Genomic DNA, 17,493 nt, shown 5'->3' on the forward strand with positions numbered 1-17,493 from the left:
TACGCAGAATTACAAGAGACTAAGAAAGTTGTCCCCCATCTTAAATTGTTTCTGGAGCTCTAATAATCTTTCTTATATTTTTATCCCCTTTTAGTTGCTCTTGGCTAAGACTTGGTTCAGGGTAAAGACATTGACTTTCAAATAATATCCTACTTTGCTGCCCTTGGAAATACATTAGAAAAAAAAGAGATACTTTATAGACAGAGTGGGAAGCACTCTGCCATTAATTCTTTCATTGAAACCTATAGTATCACATCTTATATTTTACTTACGCTCTTTAAAATTTGTCCCTTTCCTATCTTAGTCCTATTCAGCCACCAGAGAGCTTTTATGATTCCTAAAATCCAAGTCAATTTGTATAATGAAGATTCATATTATTCATATTTTGCGAGAGCTACTATTGTAGGTCATAAGAGTGATTTCCTCCTATATTAATCATGTGAGACATGTCACATTTTTAAAAAGTATTTTTTTCCCCCTTTGGAATTCATATAAGGTAATTGCAAATTCTACTCTAATGGTAAGCTAAATTTTCTGTGAAAGCCGTGGAGTCAGGAGAGACGGACCCTGGGACTTCTCCTTGTTGTCCCTGCCCACATCTGTGGGGCTCTATCTGGAAGGCAAGAGAAAATTCTGTTGTCCTGCCTCTCCATTGTGTGGATATAATTTCCAACCTGTGGGCTCAAAATGAAACTCATTATTATTTAATGAATTCAAGCACGTCTCTTTGTCCTCACTTGCTAATAAACTCCATATTTTGTTCCTCTTATACCGGGCTGTTCATGTTAGAGGCATAATTAGAATGTAATTTGTGCTTTTCAGAATATATGCAGTTTGTTTTACATATTTAATTTGACTTTACACCACCCTGCCGTATGTGAGTTTTTTGCCTTCTCAGGATTGGCCCAGTTTTAAAAGATTGGGGAAGCTAATATTGCAGAATCATATTGAGGAATCATCTCCAAATATTTGCTCCTTAACACACATTTTAGGAAAATTTATATTTTATAAAAAATATATTCTTTTCTTTCTTGCTTTCTTGCTTTCTTTCTCTTTCTTCCTTTCTCTTTCCTTCCTTCCTTCCTTCCTCTCTCTCTCTCTCTCTTTCTCTCTTTCCCTCTTTCTCCTTTTTAGGACTGTACCCTTGGCATATGGAGGTTCCCAGGCTACGGGTCGAACTGGAGCTACAGCTGCAAGCCTACACCACAGCCACAGCAATGCCAGATCTGAGCAGCGGCTGAGACCTACACCACAGCTCTTGGGAATGCTGGATCCTTAACCCACTGAGCAAGGTCAGAGACTGAACCTTCAATCTCATGGTTACTAGTCAGATTCATTTCCATTGCACCACAAAGGGAACTCTGAAAAATATATTTCTTAATTTCAGGTTTTACTTACTACATGAGGGTCTTCAAACTCACTTCCTATAGTTTTCAAAGTCCCTTACTCAGAGATAATTTTGATATTTAAGACACACTTGCAGGATGGTAAACTTTGCTCCATACATGTGGATTCTGTCAAGTAATAAATTTGAGAAGTGTGCCGCTAATAATGTACAATGAAAAGCCTTTTGTGTTCATGTCATCGAAAGGTAGGTGGCTTTTTCAGAAAGCGATTACCTTCTATTTTTCTTCTTTCTACTTCTGCATCAGTAATGTGCAAAACAGTTTAAAATGATTAGGAATTGAGTCTTGTGGCTATAAAAATTCCACCAATAACTGGCACCATTGGGCTCTTTTAGTTTTGTTTTTTTTTTTTAAGAATTTTACATATAAAAATTTTGCTTTTTACGTTCTGACCCTGTGTCTGTAGAGCTTGTTGTTAGCCCATGGAAACTTTATTCATCCAGTATTGCATGGTACGTTTAGTTGGAAAACCTTGATGTACAAGCTCGAGTGTCGCCTTCAACTCAAGACAGTGGTTGTCAGGCTGTTGTACCCAGAGTCAAGGGACGGTAACATCGAGGTGCCAAGATGTCGGGGAATCTTGCTTTGAAGTATTACATGCAAACCCATGCTGTGACCAATAGAACAGGACGTGTGTGTCCTGGGAGTGCCTATAGCAAAAAAAACAGCTTGTCAGATTAAGCATGTTCAGCCCTGAACAGAAAAAGTAAGATTTCAAATACTAATGTTACCTGGAACGACAGTAAATCAAGACGGGATGACCTTATAAATATGCATGCAATTCAGGCTGTTCTGTTCGCATTAATGACTCTGCCTATTATTTTTAAGTGTTAACTGGGGTGTATTAGAATTTGAATATAGTACTGGAATTGGCGCTTACCAGCTTGGAGACTTGGCAGTTTTCCAGTATTAGGAAGAGGCTGTAATATATCATTTTTTGTAGCAGTTAAATAGGGTTTATAGAAATGATGGGAGATGTGATTACAGCTTATTATTAAAGCAACACTGCTTGTGTTTTCTTTAAAACATTAAAGTTTCCCAAGTCTAAAGCATTCTTAATTAAGTTTTTTCTTAAATGTAGAATCTTAAGAAAATTGAAGCCATCTCCCTAAACCTGCTGAGTCTAAGCATATGTAGGCTTTTGGGCTGAAGTTTTAATTGCTTTAACATTTATGCTATGCAATTTAACTCCTAAAAATTGATTCTAATTCATATGATATTACCTTCTGATTTTGCCATAGATGTATTCAGCTTAGAAAACATGGTCAAATTTGGACAATAAGGACAATAAGTGCAGTCACCTGGGAAAACTATTCCCAAGTGCGTAATGCCACTTTGTGGATGTGAGTCTTGAAACCATCAATACCCACATCCTGCCTTCTGAGCCTTTTTGGCAGATGTACCTAGAACAGGTGTTCTGTTGGAAGTCATGGTTAAGCAGTTGAGTGGACACACATACACCCTAAGATTTGTGTGTGGGTCCTACAGTCGACCCAGTCCCAAGGGCCACCATGGAACCTGGTCATAGATGATCCTAGAAGCTGCTTCCAGCATCCACCTTCCTATAATGTCAGAACTGCTTGTGGAGTAGGCATTTAGAATTGTTTTGCATGGCTGGGCCAATGTAGACCACCTCACGCCACCCAGAAGACCTTCAAATCCCTCAGGGAGGTCTCAGTTCTGACTTTCAGAGCAACGTTGGTTTAAGCCCTAGAAGTCTCACCACCTCATGCATTTGGTGAAATTAAAGATTGCAAATTTAAATGCCTACAGGGCTAGGAAGGTGACATAAACAAGTGTGAGCTGGGTGTAAATAGGCAGTCCTCTTCATTTTGGGGGGGTCAGATGCTGTGTCGGCCAAGCAAAATATGGCTCCTGGCTGCTCATCTTACCTGGACAGTAAGTGGGTTGACTTGGGTTCACCATACAGCTTATAGTAATGAAAAGGTCACTTGGTTTTTTTTTTTTTTTTTTTTTTTTTCAGTGATACGTGTGTTTTCTGATGGGATTTTATAACTTAGAGCTAAGAGTGAAGATCAAAAAGATCTAGGATAAACCAATAGAGACACTGTTGTGTAGGAGTTACAAACTCAAAATCTGCAACCAGACTCTGATTCTTGTTCAACTCCTACTTTCCGTGTGACCTTAGTTGCATCATTTAACCTTCTGATCCTCATTTGAGAAATAGGGGTAGCAGTACCTAATATAAGAATACCTAAGTATTGAGTTTGCTGGGAGGATTCAGTGACTAAATACATGTAAAAAGCTGAAATAGTGGCTAATCATAGTAAGTGTTCAATATCTGCTATTACTCATCTTGGCTGGTTTTTATTTTGCATTTATCCTCTACTAGTCTTTTAAGATGTCATTTTTCTTTGCATAGAAATGAAATGGGTAAAAGAAATAGTATAGCCATGCTGAAGTGCAGACATTTTTGTGTAGTTTTTTTTTTTTTTTTTTTTTTCCCATCCTCCACTTCAAGAAGGCAGGCACCTACCACTCAGGGTATCTCTCCATGGCTTCCCTTAGAAAAGAGGTGACTTGGAGTTGCTGCAGTGGCACAATGGGTTTGGCAGTGTCTCTGGGGCACTGGGCTGCAGGTTTGATCCCCAACTGGGCACAGCAGCTTAAGGATCTGGCATTGCCGTGGCTGTGGCTCAGAGCTGATCCCTGGCAGGGGAACTCCATATACTGCATGGAGGCCAAAAACGGGGGAGAAAAAAGGAGAGAAGCAGAAGAAAGGTGGCAGATAGTCAGCTTTAAGACACAAGCTCTTGGGAGTCCCCACTGTGGCGCAGCGGTTAATGAAACTGACTAGGAACCATGAGGTTGTGGGTTTGATCCCTGCCCTTGCTGAGTGGGTTGAGGATCCGGCGTTACTGTGAGCTGTGGTGTAGGTTGCAGATGCGGCTTGGATCCCGTGTTGCTGTGGCTCTGGCATAGGCTGGTGGCTACGGCTCCGATTAGACCCCTAGCCTAGGAATCTCCATATGCCACAGGAGTGGCCCTAGAAAAGACAAAAAAAAAAAAAAAAAAAAAAAAAAGACACAAGCTCTTCATGTCTGATTCCAGAGATCCAGAACATTCAGGTACCACTCATCAGTGTCTTTTAGCCAGAAGTCTCAAAGTGAGACACTTTGTGTTTGTGCACTTGGGTCCCTCCCCTGATGGTTCTCCATGAGGTGGGTCCCCGAGAGTGGTGGCAGTCCTGACGAGACTGGGTGAGTGCTGCCTGGTGTTTCCCCCTACAGCCTCTGCAGTCCTTGTCCCTGGCCGACTCGAAACTCAAGACCGAGGTCACCATCATCATCAATGCCCTGGGAAGCAACACCTCCCTGACCAAAGTGGACATCAGTGGGAACGGCATGGGGGACATGGGGGCGAAGATGCTGGCCAAAGCGCTGCAGATCAACACCAAGCTCAGGTACGGAGGCCGGGCGCTTGGCCCCGAGGGCGCGGGGGTGCTGCTTCTAAGGAAGGCCTGGAAGCCAGTCTGACCGGCAAGCATGGGGGAGCCAGCCGTGCCCGAGGGAGGCCTGAGTTTCCCAGGAGGCCAGGTGAGGAGAAGAGACAACAGTTTCAAGTCTTTTGTCAAAATGTGGAGGAGGGTGTTCCATGGACCCAGACATTCCTCCAAACTGCCGTCTTAAAGATTTCCATTGTGAGGCCCATGGGGCTGAGAACCATGGCAGTTTCCCATTTCACAGCAGCGTGAACAGCTGACTGATGTGTCTGGAAAAGGCAGTGAGAAGCAGGAGAGGGGTTTGGAGGCAGCTCCACATGAGCAGAGCTGGGGAGACTGGAGGAATAACACCAGGGGCTTCCCTGTACCCGATTGTGAGCCCAGCATCGTATCTTCCTCTCCCAGCCCTGCCACCATAAAGACCTAGACCCAAGGGAACCAGGAAGTCTTCTGGGTCAAAGCCAATTTCATACTGGACGCTGACTCTGCTGTCCGTGGCTTTCATCCATAGCACTTCCCACGCGTGGCTTTTCTTAAGGATGAGCTATGGGGTAGCCACTCCTCTCAGGGACTACTTATGTGGTAACCATGTTACCAGCCATCATTCAGGGAGATCCGGTTGCCCCCCAGCCCAGCCATCTGGCGAAGGAAGAGTGAATTCACACTGCTCCTCGAGGGCTCCTCCTTGCTGTTTCTCTTGCCCTCCAGGGTACGGCAGAGCCCGAACCTTCAGTCTAGACCAAAGGCAAAAGCCAAAAATGGCAGCAGTTTCTTTGAAGGTCGGTTCATATGTGAAGAAGGTCGCCGAGGTTAGGAAGGGAACAATTAGAGGTTGTGAGTCCGGGAGCATTCAGACGAATAAAAGCCACCTTGTGTGTCAGGTGAATTGACAAATCCTAAAATACTTCTGAAGTAGTCACGTTCTGAAGGCAAAGTACTACTTTTCTTCCAAAATAGATTTTTGTGTTTAAAAGTCAACCACCTCCCTAGAGGCACGGAGGTTTTGCCAGCAGAGTGAACCAGGTCGCTGGCATTGCTGATCACATGACATTAGGGCGATGGTGGAACATCACGCAATATGACCAGATTTCCTTCTAGTTGTTTAGAATGGAAAAAAAAGTCTCAGTACCTAAAATTCTTTATGTTGGACGTGAGACTGTTTAGCTTCTTTGGTAAATAGTTTCAGCTTCAGACATGAATACGAGAATGCTGTCTGGGGAATATGATGCGAGAGTATCAGAGGACTCGGGTCTTAGAATTTTCCAGCTAGTGAAGTAATTATAACTATATTATAAAAATAATTCTGGTAAGTTAATGCGTGTTGCTATTGCTTTTCAGTATTTTTTTTTTTTTTTCATACTGCTTGAGCAGAGAATAGGTTTGGAATAGAATATGGGAAGAAACACTCATCTTTGCTTTGTCTGAGACAAAGCTCAACATTCTTCCTTGTTCCTTGTACTAAAATATCTACAGTGTCACCTGCAAGAGATTTACCTGTAACAGGAGAATCATTTCCTCCTTTCCTAAGTGACGGATCGTTTATGTGGTTTGGTTTCCAAACAGGACAGTTATATGGGACAAAAACAACATCACGGCACAAGGCTTTCAAGATATAGCTGTTGCTATGGAAAAGTAAGTTTTACATAGGACTTCTTTCTAGGAAAATAAAAACGAATCAATGATGTTTGTGTTACTTATGAGATAATAGAAGTGGCAGTGGATTGGGTGTCAGAAGATCTGGGTCTGGGCTAATCGACTGCTAACCAGCCATGGGACCAGGGAAAGCACTGACTTTCTTCTGGTGTGAGTTTCTTCATCTACAAAATGAGGGCAGAGATGCTTGTTCTGCCAAAGACATAAAGAGCATGGCAGAGGCCCATGCAGTGGTTGCCTTGCTTCTTCCTCCTTGTGGTTTTAAATCTGCTTCCACTGGGTCTTGCTTTTTTTGCCCAAGCTGACAACTCTGAATCCAGTGGTGAGAAGAAAGCTGAGGTCCAGAAAATAAAAATGAAATGGATGAAATGGCAAGGCCAAGGCTCATATGTCTCCTTTGTACAAAAGGATTTCTTTATTACCTTTGCAACTAAATGCAATTTTTGCTTTTTAGGGCTGCACCCACAGCACATGGAGGTTTCCAGGCTAGGGGTCAAATCAGAACCACAGCTCCCAGCCTATGCCACAGCATCACAGCAACTCGAGATCTGAGCCACATCTGCGACCTACACCATAGCTCAGGGCAACACCAGATCCTTAACCCCCTGAGCGAGGCCAGGGATCAAACCCACATCCTCATGAATACTAGATGGGTTTGTTAACTGCCAAGCTACAACAGCCGTGAGTCTTTTTTGAATGCAGAACCTCCTATAAGTACTCCTATTGCACCACAGAACCTTTGGATGGGAACATTTATCTATAGATAGCAACACTTGGGTGCTCACAGCACAGCTTTCACCCTAGTGATGTTGTAGACTGCCAGCCCAGATAAGTCTTTGTGAAGCTTCAAGAGGCTATACACCTAGTATTCCTCATTTCAAGATTGATGGGAGGGTTCGCTGGACCAGTTTGTTATGTATGCTGTGCTCTAAGATGCGATGGTTTGAAACCACATTTGGTTGAAATAAACCATGCTGGTCTGAGGCATGATGAAAATTAGATGAGGAAAAAGAAAACCTTCAAGGCTGCAAAAAAAAAAAAAAAAAAAAAAAAAAAGACAAATTGTCTCTGTGTTTCAGTTGGCTGGATCCTCTTATGTCAAACAAAAGCCATTTTGCTAAAACAAAGCTAAAGGTAAAACATTAAAGTTATAGAAAGAATAGCCTTTTCTTTGCTGGTTATTTTACTTTAAGCCACTAAGTTGACTGGATGAAGAACATTTTTTTCCATTAGATGACTATTATTAAGATGACTATTTTCTGTCTGTCTGTCTTTCTTTTTAGGGCCATACCAGCAGCATATGGAAGTTCCCAGGCTAGGGGTCCAATTAGAGTTATAGCTGCCAGCCTACACCACTGCCACAGCAACTCGAGGTCCAAGCCACGTCTGCAACCCACACCACAGGTCAGGGCAACACCAGATCCTTAACCCACTGAGCAAGGCCAGGGATCAGACCTATATCTTCGTGGATACTAGTTGGGTTCGTTAACTGACTGAGCCACAACAGCCACGAGCTGTGGTGTAGGCGCAGATGTAGCTCAGATCCTGCATGGCTGTGGCGGCAGCTCCAGCTCCGATTCAGTCCCTAGCCTGGGAACTTCCATATCCCTCAGGTGTGGTCCCCAAAAGTAAAAACAAAACAAACAAACAAAAAAACAAAGACTCTCATCACCAGTGCTGCTTGTTGCTTAGAGACCTAAGACAAGCCAGGTATGTGATGCCGATGATCCAGTTGCCAACACGTGACCCCAAAGGCCATTTTTCCTGAGTATCCTGTTGCATTTGGCGTGGAGAGAGACGGCATCTCTAGGGCTTGAGTTTGCAGTGGGGGAGCAGGTGTGAGCGGTCATCCAGACACATGGCAGTTCAGAGCAGGGTCAGGATTGGAGGGCAGAGCGCAGATTCAGAGGTCTCTGTATTTGCTTCACACAAAAAGTGACTCATCCCTGCCCCCGCCCCTTGCATTCTTGTGTCTCACCAGCTGGTCAGCAGCAGTGAAGTCATCAACAGACCCGGTGTTCATAGTTGCTTTTCTGGATGTCCAGAGCCTGGGGGGCGTGGCTTTTGCTTTTAAGGGCAAATTGCAAGGCCCCGCAGAGGTCAGGGTGTTGAGCCAGGCAGGAAGGTTTTTCTGAAGACAATCACTGGTCTTGGACCCGCTTATTTAAAGGAGCCCAGAGCCTGGGCAGGCTGTTTTTGTGGCTAATGTCCTTGGCTTGGCAAGCAAAGGTTTTGGTTCTATTTTGGGTTTTTCTTCTACTGTTCTGGCTCTGTCACAGGTCGTCACTGTGGTGATCATGGTACATTCAGATCTGTTGGTGACTGGAGTCCATGAGCAAGTTCATGCTGGACAGTTTTTTTTCCTAGCTTTTCTGTCCGTCCATCTAGCCTGTCCCAGTTTGAAAATTCTGTCCTTGCTGTAATTGAAAACTGAAAGCAAAACCACAGAACCAGATTCCTTAAAGTTGTGTTGGTTTTGTAGACAGCGTGAATGGACAGGGTCCTCCTGGGTTGCAACGCACACACACGCGGGTGCCGAAAAAAGCTGATCAAGGGGCCTAAGGTGGTTTGGTAGTTTAGAATTTTAGAAAATTTTAGAAGCTCTGGCAACTTTCTTTTCGGATTTTAAAAAAGAGTGTCGATGAAACCGCTAATATGTGGAATCCAGTAAAAAAAAAAAAAATGCAAAAGAACTTTTTCACAAAACGGACTCAGATTTTGAAACCAAATTGATGGTTACCAAAGGGGAAACGGGGGAGGGGGTAAATTAGGAGGTTGGGATTAACATAAACACAACTACTATGTATCAAGTGGATAAGTAACAAGGACTTGCTGTACAGCACAGGGAAATCTGCTCACTGTTCTGTAATAACCTAGATTGGAAAAGGTTCTGAAAAGACGTGGGTGTATGTGTATGTATAACTGATTTATTTTGCTGTACACCTGAAACTAACACAGCGTTCTAAGTCAAGTTATACTCCAATAAAATTTAATTAAAAACATTTTAAAAAAACCTAAAAAAAGAGTGCTGTATTAAGGTAGTAGGGAGGTTATTTTTAAGTAAACATGCTATTTTCTCCTTTTTTCTAGGAACTACACCTTGAGATTTATGCCAATTCCCATGTACGATGCTTCTCAAGCCTTAAAAACAAATCCTGAAAAAACAGAAGAGGCTCTGCAGAAGGTACTGAAGGATCAATAGCTTAATTATAATAAGCTCACATCTGAATTGAGTTGTGTTAATAATAATTCTGAACATGTGAACAGGGCTTTATATTTTATAAAGCTTTTTTCACATTAGCTTGTATTCTTACGATCATGACCAGCAGCATTACTGCGAAACGGGGGGAGGCATAAAGTAAGAGAGACTAGAACCTGTGAAATTTAAGCGGAGTCAAATAACATTGTTACATCAATATGCCAGAGCTTAGGCATTGATAACTTCCTGCTGGTCCTTTGGAGAAGGTGTGGAAATGAATATTGACCAGTACAGCCTTTATCCCTTTCATCCTCAACATTGAGAACCTTCCCTTCTTTCTTCATTAGGAAATTTAGGGTATTACTGAAATCTCACTTTACCGTCTGTGTGTCTGAATCCACATCCATTCCCATGTCTTTCTGGCAATACTAGAGGGTGTTAGGTACCTCCCCCTTTGAAGTCCAGCCATCCACGGCGCCCTTGACACCTCCCATCTCTGCCCTGTGCTGGAAACTTGCCCTGTGAGTCATCAATGCCCTTGCTCTTTCATATCTTCATCCTTTTCTCTCTATGGTTTTTGACTATGTTTCTCTCTACTTTTCGATATGCTCAGGTATTTCGCATCTGAAGAAGCCCACTCCACCTTTATTGTATTCTTTGAAATCTTTCTTCCCTCTTTGTTCTTTCATCTGGTGGTACCACTCTGTCCAGTCTCCTGAAACTTGACATTTTCCCCCCTACATTTTTGTAGCCAATCAGTCACCAAGTTTACTGCTTCTATAGCAAACATCTCGCCATGAGCTCTCTTTCCCTCTGCTCCTATTACAGATGCCTTTATTCAAACCTCATCACCTCTCAGCAGGATGATTGCATCCTCTTGTCAGTTTTCCATGTCACAGTCAAGAATAGCCATCTTACTTCATGGTGACTTTGATCAGATTAAACCCTTCAGTCCATTCCTCCCCAGTGGCTTTTAGGATAAAGCCTGATCTCCTTCACTTGGCATGAATGTCTGCCCAGGATCTGCCTCATTCACTGCCAGCCCTTGGTCTTTGTTTCACTCTTACCAGCCCTTAGTCTTTGTTTTGTTCTACCTTAGGGAACTTGTTAGAAATGCAAATTCTTGGGCCTCAGAAACTGGGGTGGGACTCAGCCCTCGGTATTTTTCTAAGCTTTCCTGGTGACTGTAATGCTTTCGAAGCCCTACTGCCATCTAGATGATACTCATGCTTTTCCTCACTATGTGCATGTCCCTTGAGATTGAAATTGAGGGTCAGCTCCTCCAGGAAGACTTCTCAGTCCCTTTCCCCTGCTAGGAAGGTAGTCCTCTCAGAATTTTCTGTGGTTCTCTTTGTCACTAGCCTTGTGACATTGTTTTAAGTCACCTGCCTTCACAGTTTTTTCTCCCAGTGGCTGTGAGCTCTTTGAAAGCTGCACCTGTGTTTTTCATCTTTTTTTTTTTTTTTTTTTTTTTTAATTCTCAAAAGCTAGTTGAGCACCTGTCATGCATGCTTGGATGTTCTTTAGACATTCAGTGAATCAAAAGGAGTAATATTGGGATCTCAGAGAATACCAAGTAGGATAAATACCCTCCCCCCCAAATCTACATGTAGGCATATCATAATCACCCTGCAGAAAACCAAAGACAAAGAGAAAATCTTGAAAGAAGCCAGAGGAAAAATACACCTTCCATATTGAGAAATTAGGATAAGGACTATATCAGCCTTTGAGTCAGAAATCAGGTGGGCAAGAAGAAAGTGGAGTGAAATATTTAAAGGATTGAAAGAAAACCAGCAGCCCGGAATTCTGTACTTAGCGAAATTTTCCTTCAAAAATAAAGAAATAAAGACTTCCTAAGACAGCAGTGTTACAAGGGATGAAAGGAAGAAGTTGGTAAATCTCTCTTTTAAGGTTGCTGCTCAACTGATGAATAGTATCCAGTTGACTCTTGAACAGCGTGGGGGTTAATCTGAGTATAACTGATAGTTGGCCCTCCTCTGCTTCCATGGAGTCAACTAACCATGGGCCATGTAATACTGTAGGATTTGCCATTGCAAAATATCTGCTTATAAGTTCAAACCCATGTTGTTTGAGGGGCAACTGTAGTGTTATTTAAAAGAGCAGTTAGATGAGTTGTAAATGGGCTATTGCGGATGCTAAGACAGCCACTAAAACATTTATAAAGCAATATAATTAATATTCTAAGACAGGAGAGAAAAGTGCAATCATATACTATTCTTAAAAGCAGAGAAGGCTGAAAAATAGGGGTGCATTGAAAGATGAACAAATGCAGAATATGCAGGCATGTTAATTATAAAACTTATATTTATTAATGAAAATTGGTGACTGTAAAGCTGATATTTATTGGTTATTTGCCGATAATACTTACTGTGATTTTATATAGTCAAGTCTTCCTTCTTTCTTTCTTTCTTTTTTTAATTTTATGGCCACATCTGCAGCATATGGAAGTTCCTGGGCCAGGGATTGAATCCGAGCCATAGCTGTGGCCATGCCAGATCCTTTAACCCATTGCACCAGGTTGAGGATCAAACCTGCACCTCTGCCGCACGCTGAGCTGCTGCATTTGGATTCTTAATCCACTGTGTCAGGGCAGGAACTCCTCAGGTTTGTGTTTTGACAGAACTCTATCCTATAGGAAGAAATACAGCTCTTTAATTTTACTAAAGAGTGGTATTGTGATTTTTATACTCGTGTTTTTTTGTTTTTGTTTTTTGTTTTTTTTTTTAGATAGGGCTCTTTAATTAAAAAACAGCGTTTTTGCCTTTGTGCTGCTTCTCTTTTAGCAATGAGACTAAAAATGTTGAACTGACTCTAGACTGTCTCCAGGTTACTACTGCCCGGGGTCTGGCAAATATGATCATGATACTGCAGGCTCTTCCCCTTTCCATTTGCCCTGAGTCAGGCCCCTGTCCTTAGCCCCTGGGAGATAGGTTCCCTGTCCTGGCCTCTAATGGTGCACAGAAGGAACCTTTACCCTGTTTATTTGAGATGCCAGTACTTTTTTTTGTGGTGATGTGTACATGACTGTAGTTAAAGACACTTGAGCATTGTTCTCCTTCCTTCCCCTTCACTAGCTTTTATTTTACTTCATTTTTTATTTATTTATTTGCTTTTTAGGGCCACCCCTGCGGTATATGGAGGTGCCCAGGCTAGGGGTCAAATCGGAGCTACAGCTGCTGGCCTAGGCCACAGCCACAACAATACGAGATCCTAACTACGTCTGTGACCTGTAATGCCAGATCCTTAACCCACTGAGCATGGCCAGGGATCGAACCCTCATCCTTATGGATATTAGGTTCATTACCGCTGAGCCATGATGGGAACTCCCTGTACTAGCTTTTAGAAATGAACTTTGAATGTTATTATTTTTTTTTTTTTGAAATATTCCTTCCAGGCTCAGTCTGTGAAGAACCATTGGTGCACCTGGGGAAGGTCTGGAAACGCGTGGCCCAGCCTTGGGTGCACTGCCTGGGTGTGAACTGAGCCTCTGGAATAAACAAGCTGCTCTCAGGCCTGGCCCACAGCCAGCGCTTAGTGAGGCCAAATGCAAAAGAACAAATCACAAAACAGAAGCACCCAAAGCTGGGTGGCAGTGTGTGCCTGTCGTATTTTAGGCAGGAGTCTTTTTTTAGCAAAGACATTCTACTTTAATGGTAATGTCACCTTGGAAAGAGATGACTTCTTGGGAAATAACAAGAGAAAATTAATGTAATATAATGTCATGGAATTAATGTGTCACTTTAATGATGCTTCATTTCGGGGATCTTTTCGTTTTTATAATTCCTTCATTTCTGTTTAGTAGAATGGTACATTTTATTCTGCTTTATAGTTTCCAGAGATGGTAGTAATTACAGGCTGTATTTTAATTGTTCCTAATTGGTATTAAGTAGTAGTCATTTTAGCATATGCAAAATTAAAATAAAAATGTAATAATACCGAAAGCCTCACAGTTATTAGTTCTTCACCAGGGAACTATAGTGACAAATTAGAAGCCAAATGGTTAGGTTGCATTATTAAAACAAATAAAACAACAAATAGATGGCATAATTAGTCATCTCAAATTATTCTTTATGAGACTGATGTGTTGCCTACCGCGCTTTAGAGGACACTTCAAATCATTCTTTAAGAAACACTTTAATAGGTATTTATCATCCCCAGAAGTTAATCCTACATTTTTTTAATGTGTACTCATTGTATATCATTTTTCTTAAACACTTTATTTCAATCTGGTTATTTGTACATTTGAATTTTTCATAAAACTTGGTCTATGTATAAAAATACCATTGTCAAGCAACGTCAAGATATCTCATTTTCTGTAGAAATCCATTTTCTTATTTTTGGTAATTTTGCCAAAATCATTCCTGTATTTGAGAAAATCTGTAAACCTGATGAATTAAGGGAACTAGTATACGGCTTTGAGTTGTACGAGCCTGTATTCTTCCAATGTTGTGGCTATTTTCTCCTCCCCCGCCCCTTAAAATAAAGAATTTTCTGAGTGTTGGTGGATTCTACCACTGGAATAAGCCTAAGAGGATCAGAAAGTACCATCCATGTACCAACAGGAGTATTTATTTGACTTCTGAACTGTTTATTGCTTCAAAATTCATGAGGAAGAAAGATGCAGCAAAGGGACAAGAAGTCACTAAGTGACGTCTCTAACCCTGCAGGCAATTAATCACTTGGTTGTCTTTGTCCACTAGAGTCACATAAAAATTACTGCCATTACCTGCCAGTTAAATTTCTCACTAAAAACTCACATAAGGCATCGTGACCATGCCAGTTTCCCCATCTCTTAGTCTTGGTGGGGTCAGGGCCCTGGTAGGGTTTTCAGTCCAGCAACGGACTGTTTCAATTCTGACTTTACTCTCTGCTCAGTCGAAATGTGTTCTTGAGAGAGACATGTGCTTCATTTCCAGATAGAAAACTACCTGCTCCGGAATCACGAGACTAGAAAATACCTTCAAGAGCAGGCCTACCGCCTACAGCAGGGCATCGTCACCAGCACCACACAGCAGGTAAGAGGGCGCCAGTCTTCTCCTGGTGCCAGTTTCTACACCTACTCATGCTAAACCGACCCCTTTAAGAGCCAGGATCCCAGGATGTCTGTTGTTTGTTTGGATCATTCGCAATGGAACTGGAAGAATCCATTTCTGAAAATGACGATAAGTGTAAGTAGAGGTTGGGGGAGGATGTAGAGGGAGGAAAATGTAGGTTAATTCTAATGCTAAATATGCACTTTTCCTTGTTGATGATTGTGTGCTTCTTAAGATTGTCAGTAAGGTGAATCTTTTACAACTATTGGGAATCCTTGATTATATATAGATGATCAAATCCAGAGGTGGTGTTAATTTGCTACTTTGGAGATATTCTGTCCCCTCAACTCTCTCATTTCTGTGGAGTAGCAAACAGATTCTCAGATTCTTCTGAATAACTAAGAATTTGTTGACTGTTCATTCACACTAAGTGCTTAAGAGAAATCTGAAGTGTTTTTCTCTTTTAATTCATACCTCTTCTCTCTCCCCAACTTTAGAATTAAAAAAGAATGGAATATTTTCCTCCAAAATATTAACCAAATCCAAAGATCATAGATATTTGAGACAAACCTATAAGGTGTCAAAGAACAAGATAAACCCAAGAACTAAGCTTAGATAATTCAAAGTACAGCAGAAGACTTTAAAAAGAATGTTGTAATTAGTAAGTTCAGTGCAACCCGAGAGAATATTATATCCATAAAATAGGAATTAGCTGTTATGAAAAGGAGTAATCAGAAAACAAGAAGCAATGCTTAGTAACTGAAAATATGGAAACCGTAATAGAGAATTAAATTGACTAATAGGGCAAAATTTAAGCTTGTATCTCTGATAGAAAACAAGGAAAGTGTTTATAAAAAGATATGAAAAATATGAGAGACATGAAAAATATGAGAGAAAACTAAGTCAAAATAGGGAATAGATGTAAAAAATGCCTTCTAATAGGCACTTTGAAATTTAAAAAGAGACGTAATAGAAAAAGTTAAAAAGGGAGAAAGTAATAGAAAAGAATTTCGCATGAATCTTGGAGTTGATAGGACCAGGACCCACTGAAATTAATCTGAATAAATGGGTAAAGGCCCATATCTGGTCAAAACACTTAGAATAAAGAAAAAAGCATCTTTAAGAGTTCCAGAGGGAGTCAAAAGGCTGTCTCACAAGGGGACTAGAACCAGTTCTTAGTATCAGTCTCAATTATTAGAAACAAATGAGGTTCAGAGAGGGAATTTATTTTGAACCAAGAATTCTGTTATCTAACAATTTAATCAAACAAATGTTAGGGCAGAATAAAACTGTATTTGGATGTGGATTCAGAAATTTTATTCTCAAAATATTCCATGTGAAAAAGGTTTTTTTTTTGTTGTTGTTGTTGTTGTTGTTTGAGTAAATTCTCTGGCATAACAAGAATAAGAAAGTAAACAATATGAGGTATAAATAAGGAACTGTAGCAGAAATGAATTCATCAAAGTGAAGCTGAAAGAAAAGTAAAAGTAAAGCTGAAAGAAAGCTTTAAAAAAGCTTTAAAAAAAAATCTCCACTTTGGAACAATCTGCTTTGAGCTGCAGAAGTAAGAGACATAGGATTCCATTTCTTTCTCTGTGGATCCCATAATCATCATCCTGTACCTGCATTTTAGTGGATTTAAAATTTTAATATCAATTTAAGACAAGAAGGGAACACCTAATTATTGTTACACTTAAAAATGTGCATGTTGGAAATGGTCATGTAAAACTAATGAAATTAATTAAAACTAGGAGTAGAAGAGGGAAGCAGGTGAGTATAAGTGTTGCTAAATTCTTAGTTTTTATTTCATGAAAGCATCTTCTATTCTCTGTCATTCATAAATCTGAAATACAAATGTAAGTTCATTATTTATGTTTAAAATAAAAGCCACTATGTTGTCACTACTGTGGTTCGGGTGGCTTGGGTCACTGCTGGAGAATTTCCACATGATGAGGGCACAACCAAAGAAAAATTGAAGCCACTAAAAGAATTTAAAATACAGATGGTTTTCAAAAAATGTTTATCTCAGTAGATTGAGGGGAACTGACTGGTAGGGAAAGTTTTGTCATTTGAGATCATTTCATATGGTTTGTACTGTTTTCTTACCTTGTTCAGATGTCATTTTAATTTTTTGTGGTGTCTTTGGTTTTGGTATCAGGGTCATGATGGTCTCATAGAATGAGTTTGGAAGCATTCCTTTCCCTTGAATTTTGGAAAACTTTGAGATGGATACGTGTTAACTCTTCTTTCAGTGTTTGGTAGAATTCACCCGTGAGGCATCTGGTCCTAGACTTTAGTTTGTTGGGAGTTTGTTGCTATTTTTATTTTTTTGTTATTGATTTAATATCATTGCTGGTAATTGGTCTGTTCGTTTTTTTTGTTGTTGTTTGTTTTGTTTTTTAATTTTTGACTGACTCAGTCTAGGGAGATTGTATGTTTCTAGGAATTTATTTCTTCTAGGTTGTACATTTTCATTTTATTGGTGTATACTGGTTTTTAGTAATCTCCTATAAGCCTTTGTATTTCTTTAACTTCTCTTTCATTTCTGATTTTATTTATTTGAACCCTCTCTCTCTCATTTCTTGATTAGTCTGGATAAATGTTGATCAATTTTGTTGATACTTTTAAAGAACCAGCTCTTAGTTTCATTAATATATTCTATTTTTTTTTTTTTTGTCACATTTATTTCTGCTCCGATCTTTAGGATTTCTTCCTTCT

The 17,493-nt window shown here is 40.6% G+C and overlaps 1 protein-coding gene across 25 annotated transcripts in view; it reads left to right on the forward strand.

Annotated features, from left to right (window-relative positions):
- CARMIL1 (capping protein regulator and myosin 1 linker 1) overlaps nt 1-17,493 on the forward strand; it is a 317,278-nt gene that overhangs the window by 210,965 nt on the left and 88,820 nt on the right. For all 25 annotated transcript variants that reach the window (XR_014809747.1, XR_014809753.1, XR_014809754.1 and 22 more), the window contains exons 21-24: nt 4,658-4,830; nt 6,433-6,501; nt 9,613-9,706; nt 14,659-14,757. Coding sequence is in view for 13 of the 25 variants with exons in the window: in XM_084967588.1 (XP_084823714.1) it covers nt 4,658-4,830; nt 6,433-6,501; nt 9,613-9,706; nt 14,659-14,757 (435 nt within the window). In the remaining 12 variants the exon portion in view is untranslated. The remainder of the gene's footprint in view (nt 1-4,657; nt 4,831-6,432; nt 6,502-9,612; nt 9,707-14,658; nt 14,758-17,493) is intronic.

This window comes from Sus scrofa, chromosome 7 (assembly GCF_054392235.1).
Source record: "Sus scrofa isolate SSC_HxYL_T2T_F1_AM1 chromosome 7, Sscrofa_HxYL_maternal_Yorkshire_Landrace_v2.0, whole genome shotgun sequence".
Classification (NCBI taxonomy): domain Eukaryota; kingdom Metazoa; phylum Chordata; class Mammalia; order Artiodactyla; family Suidae; genus Sus; species Sus scrofa.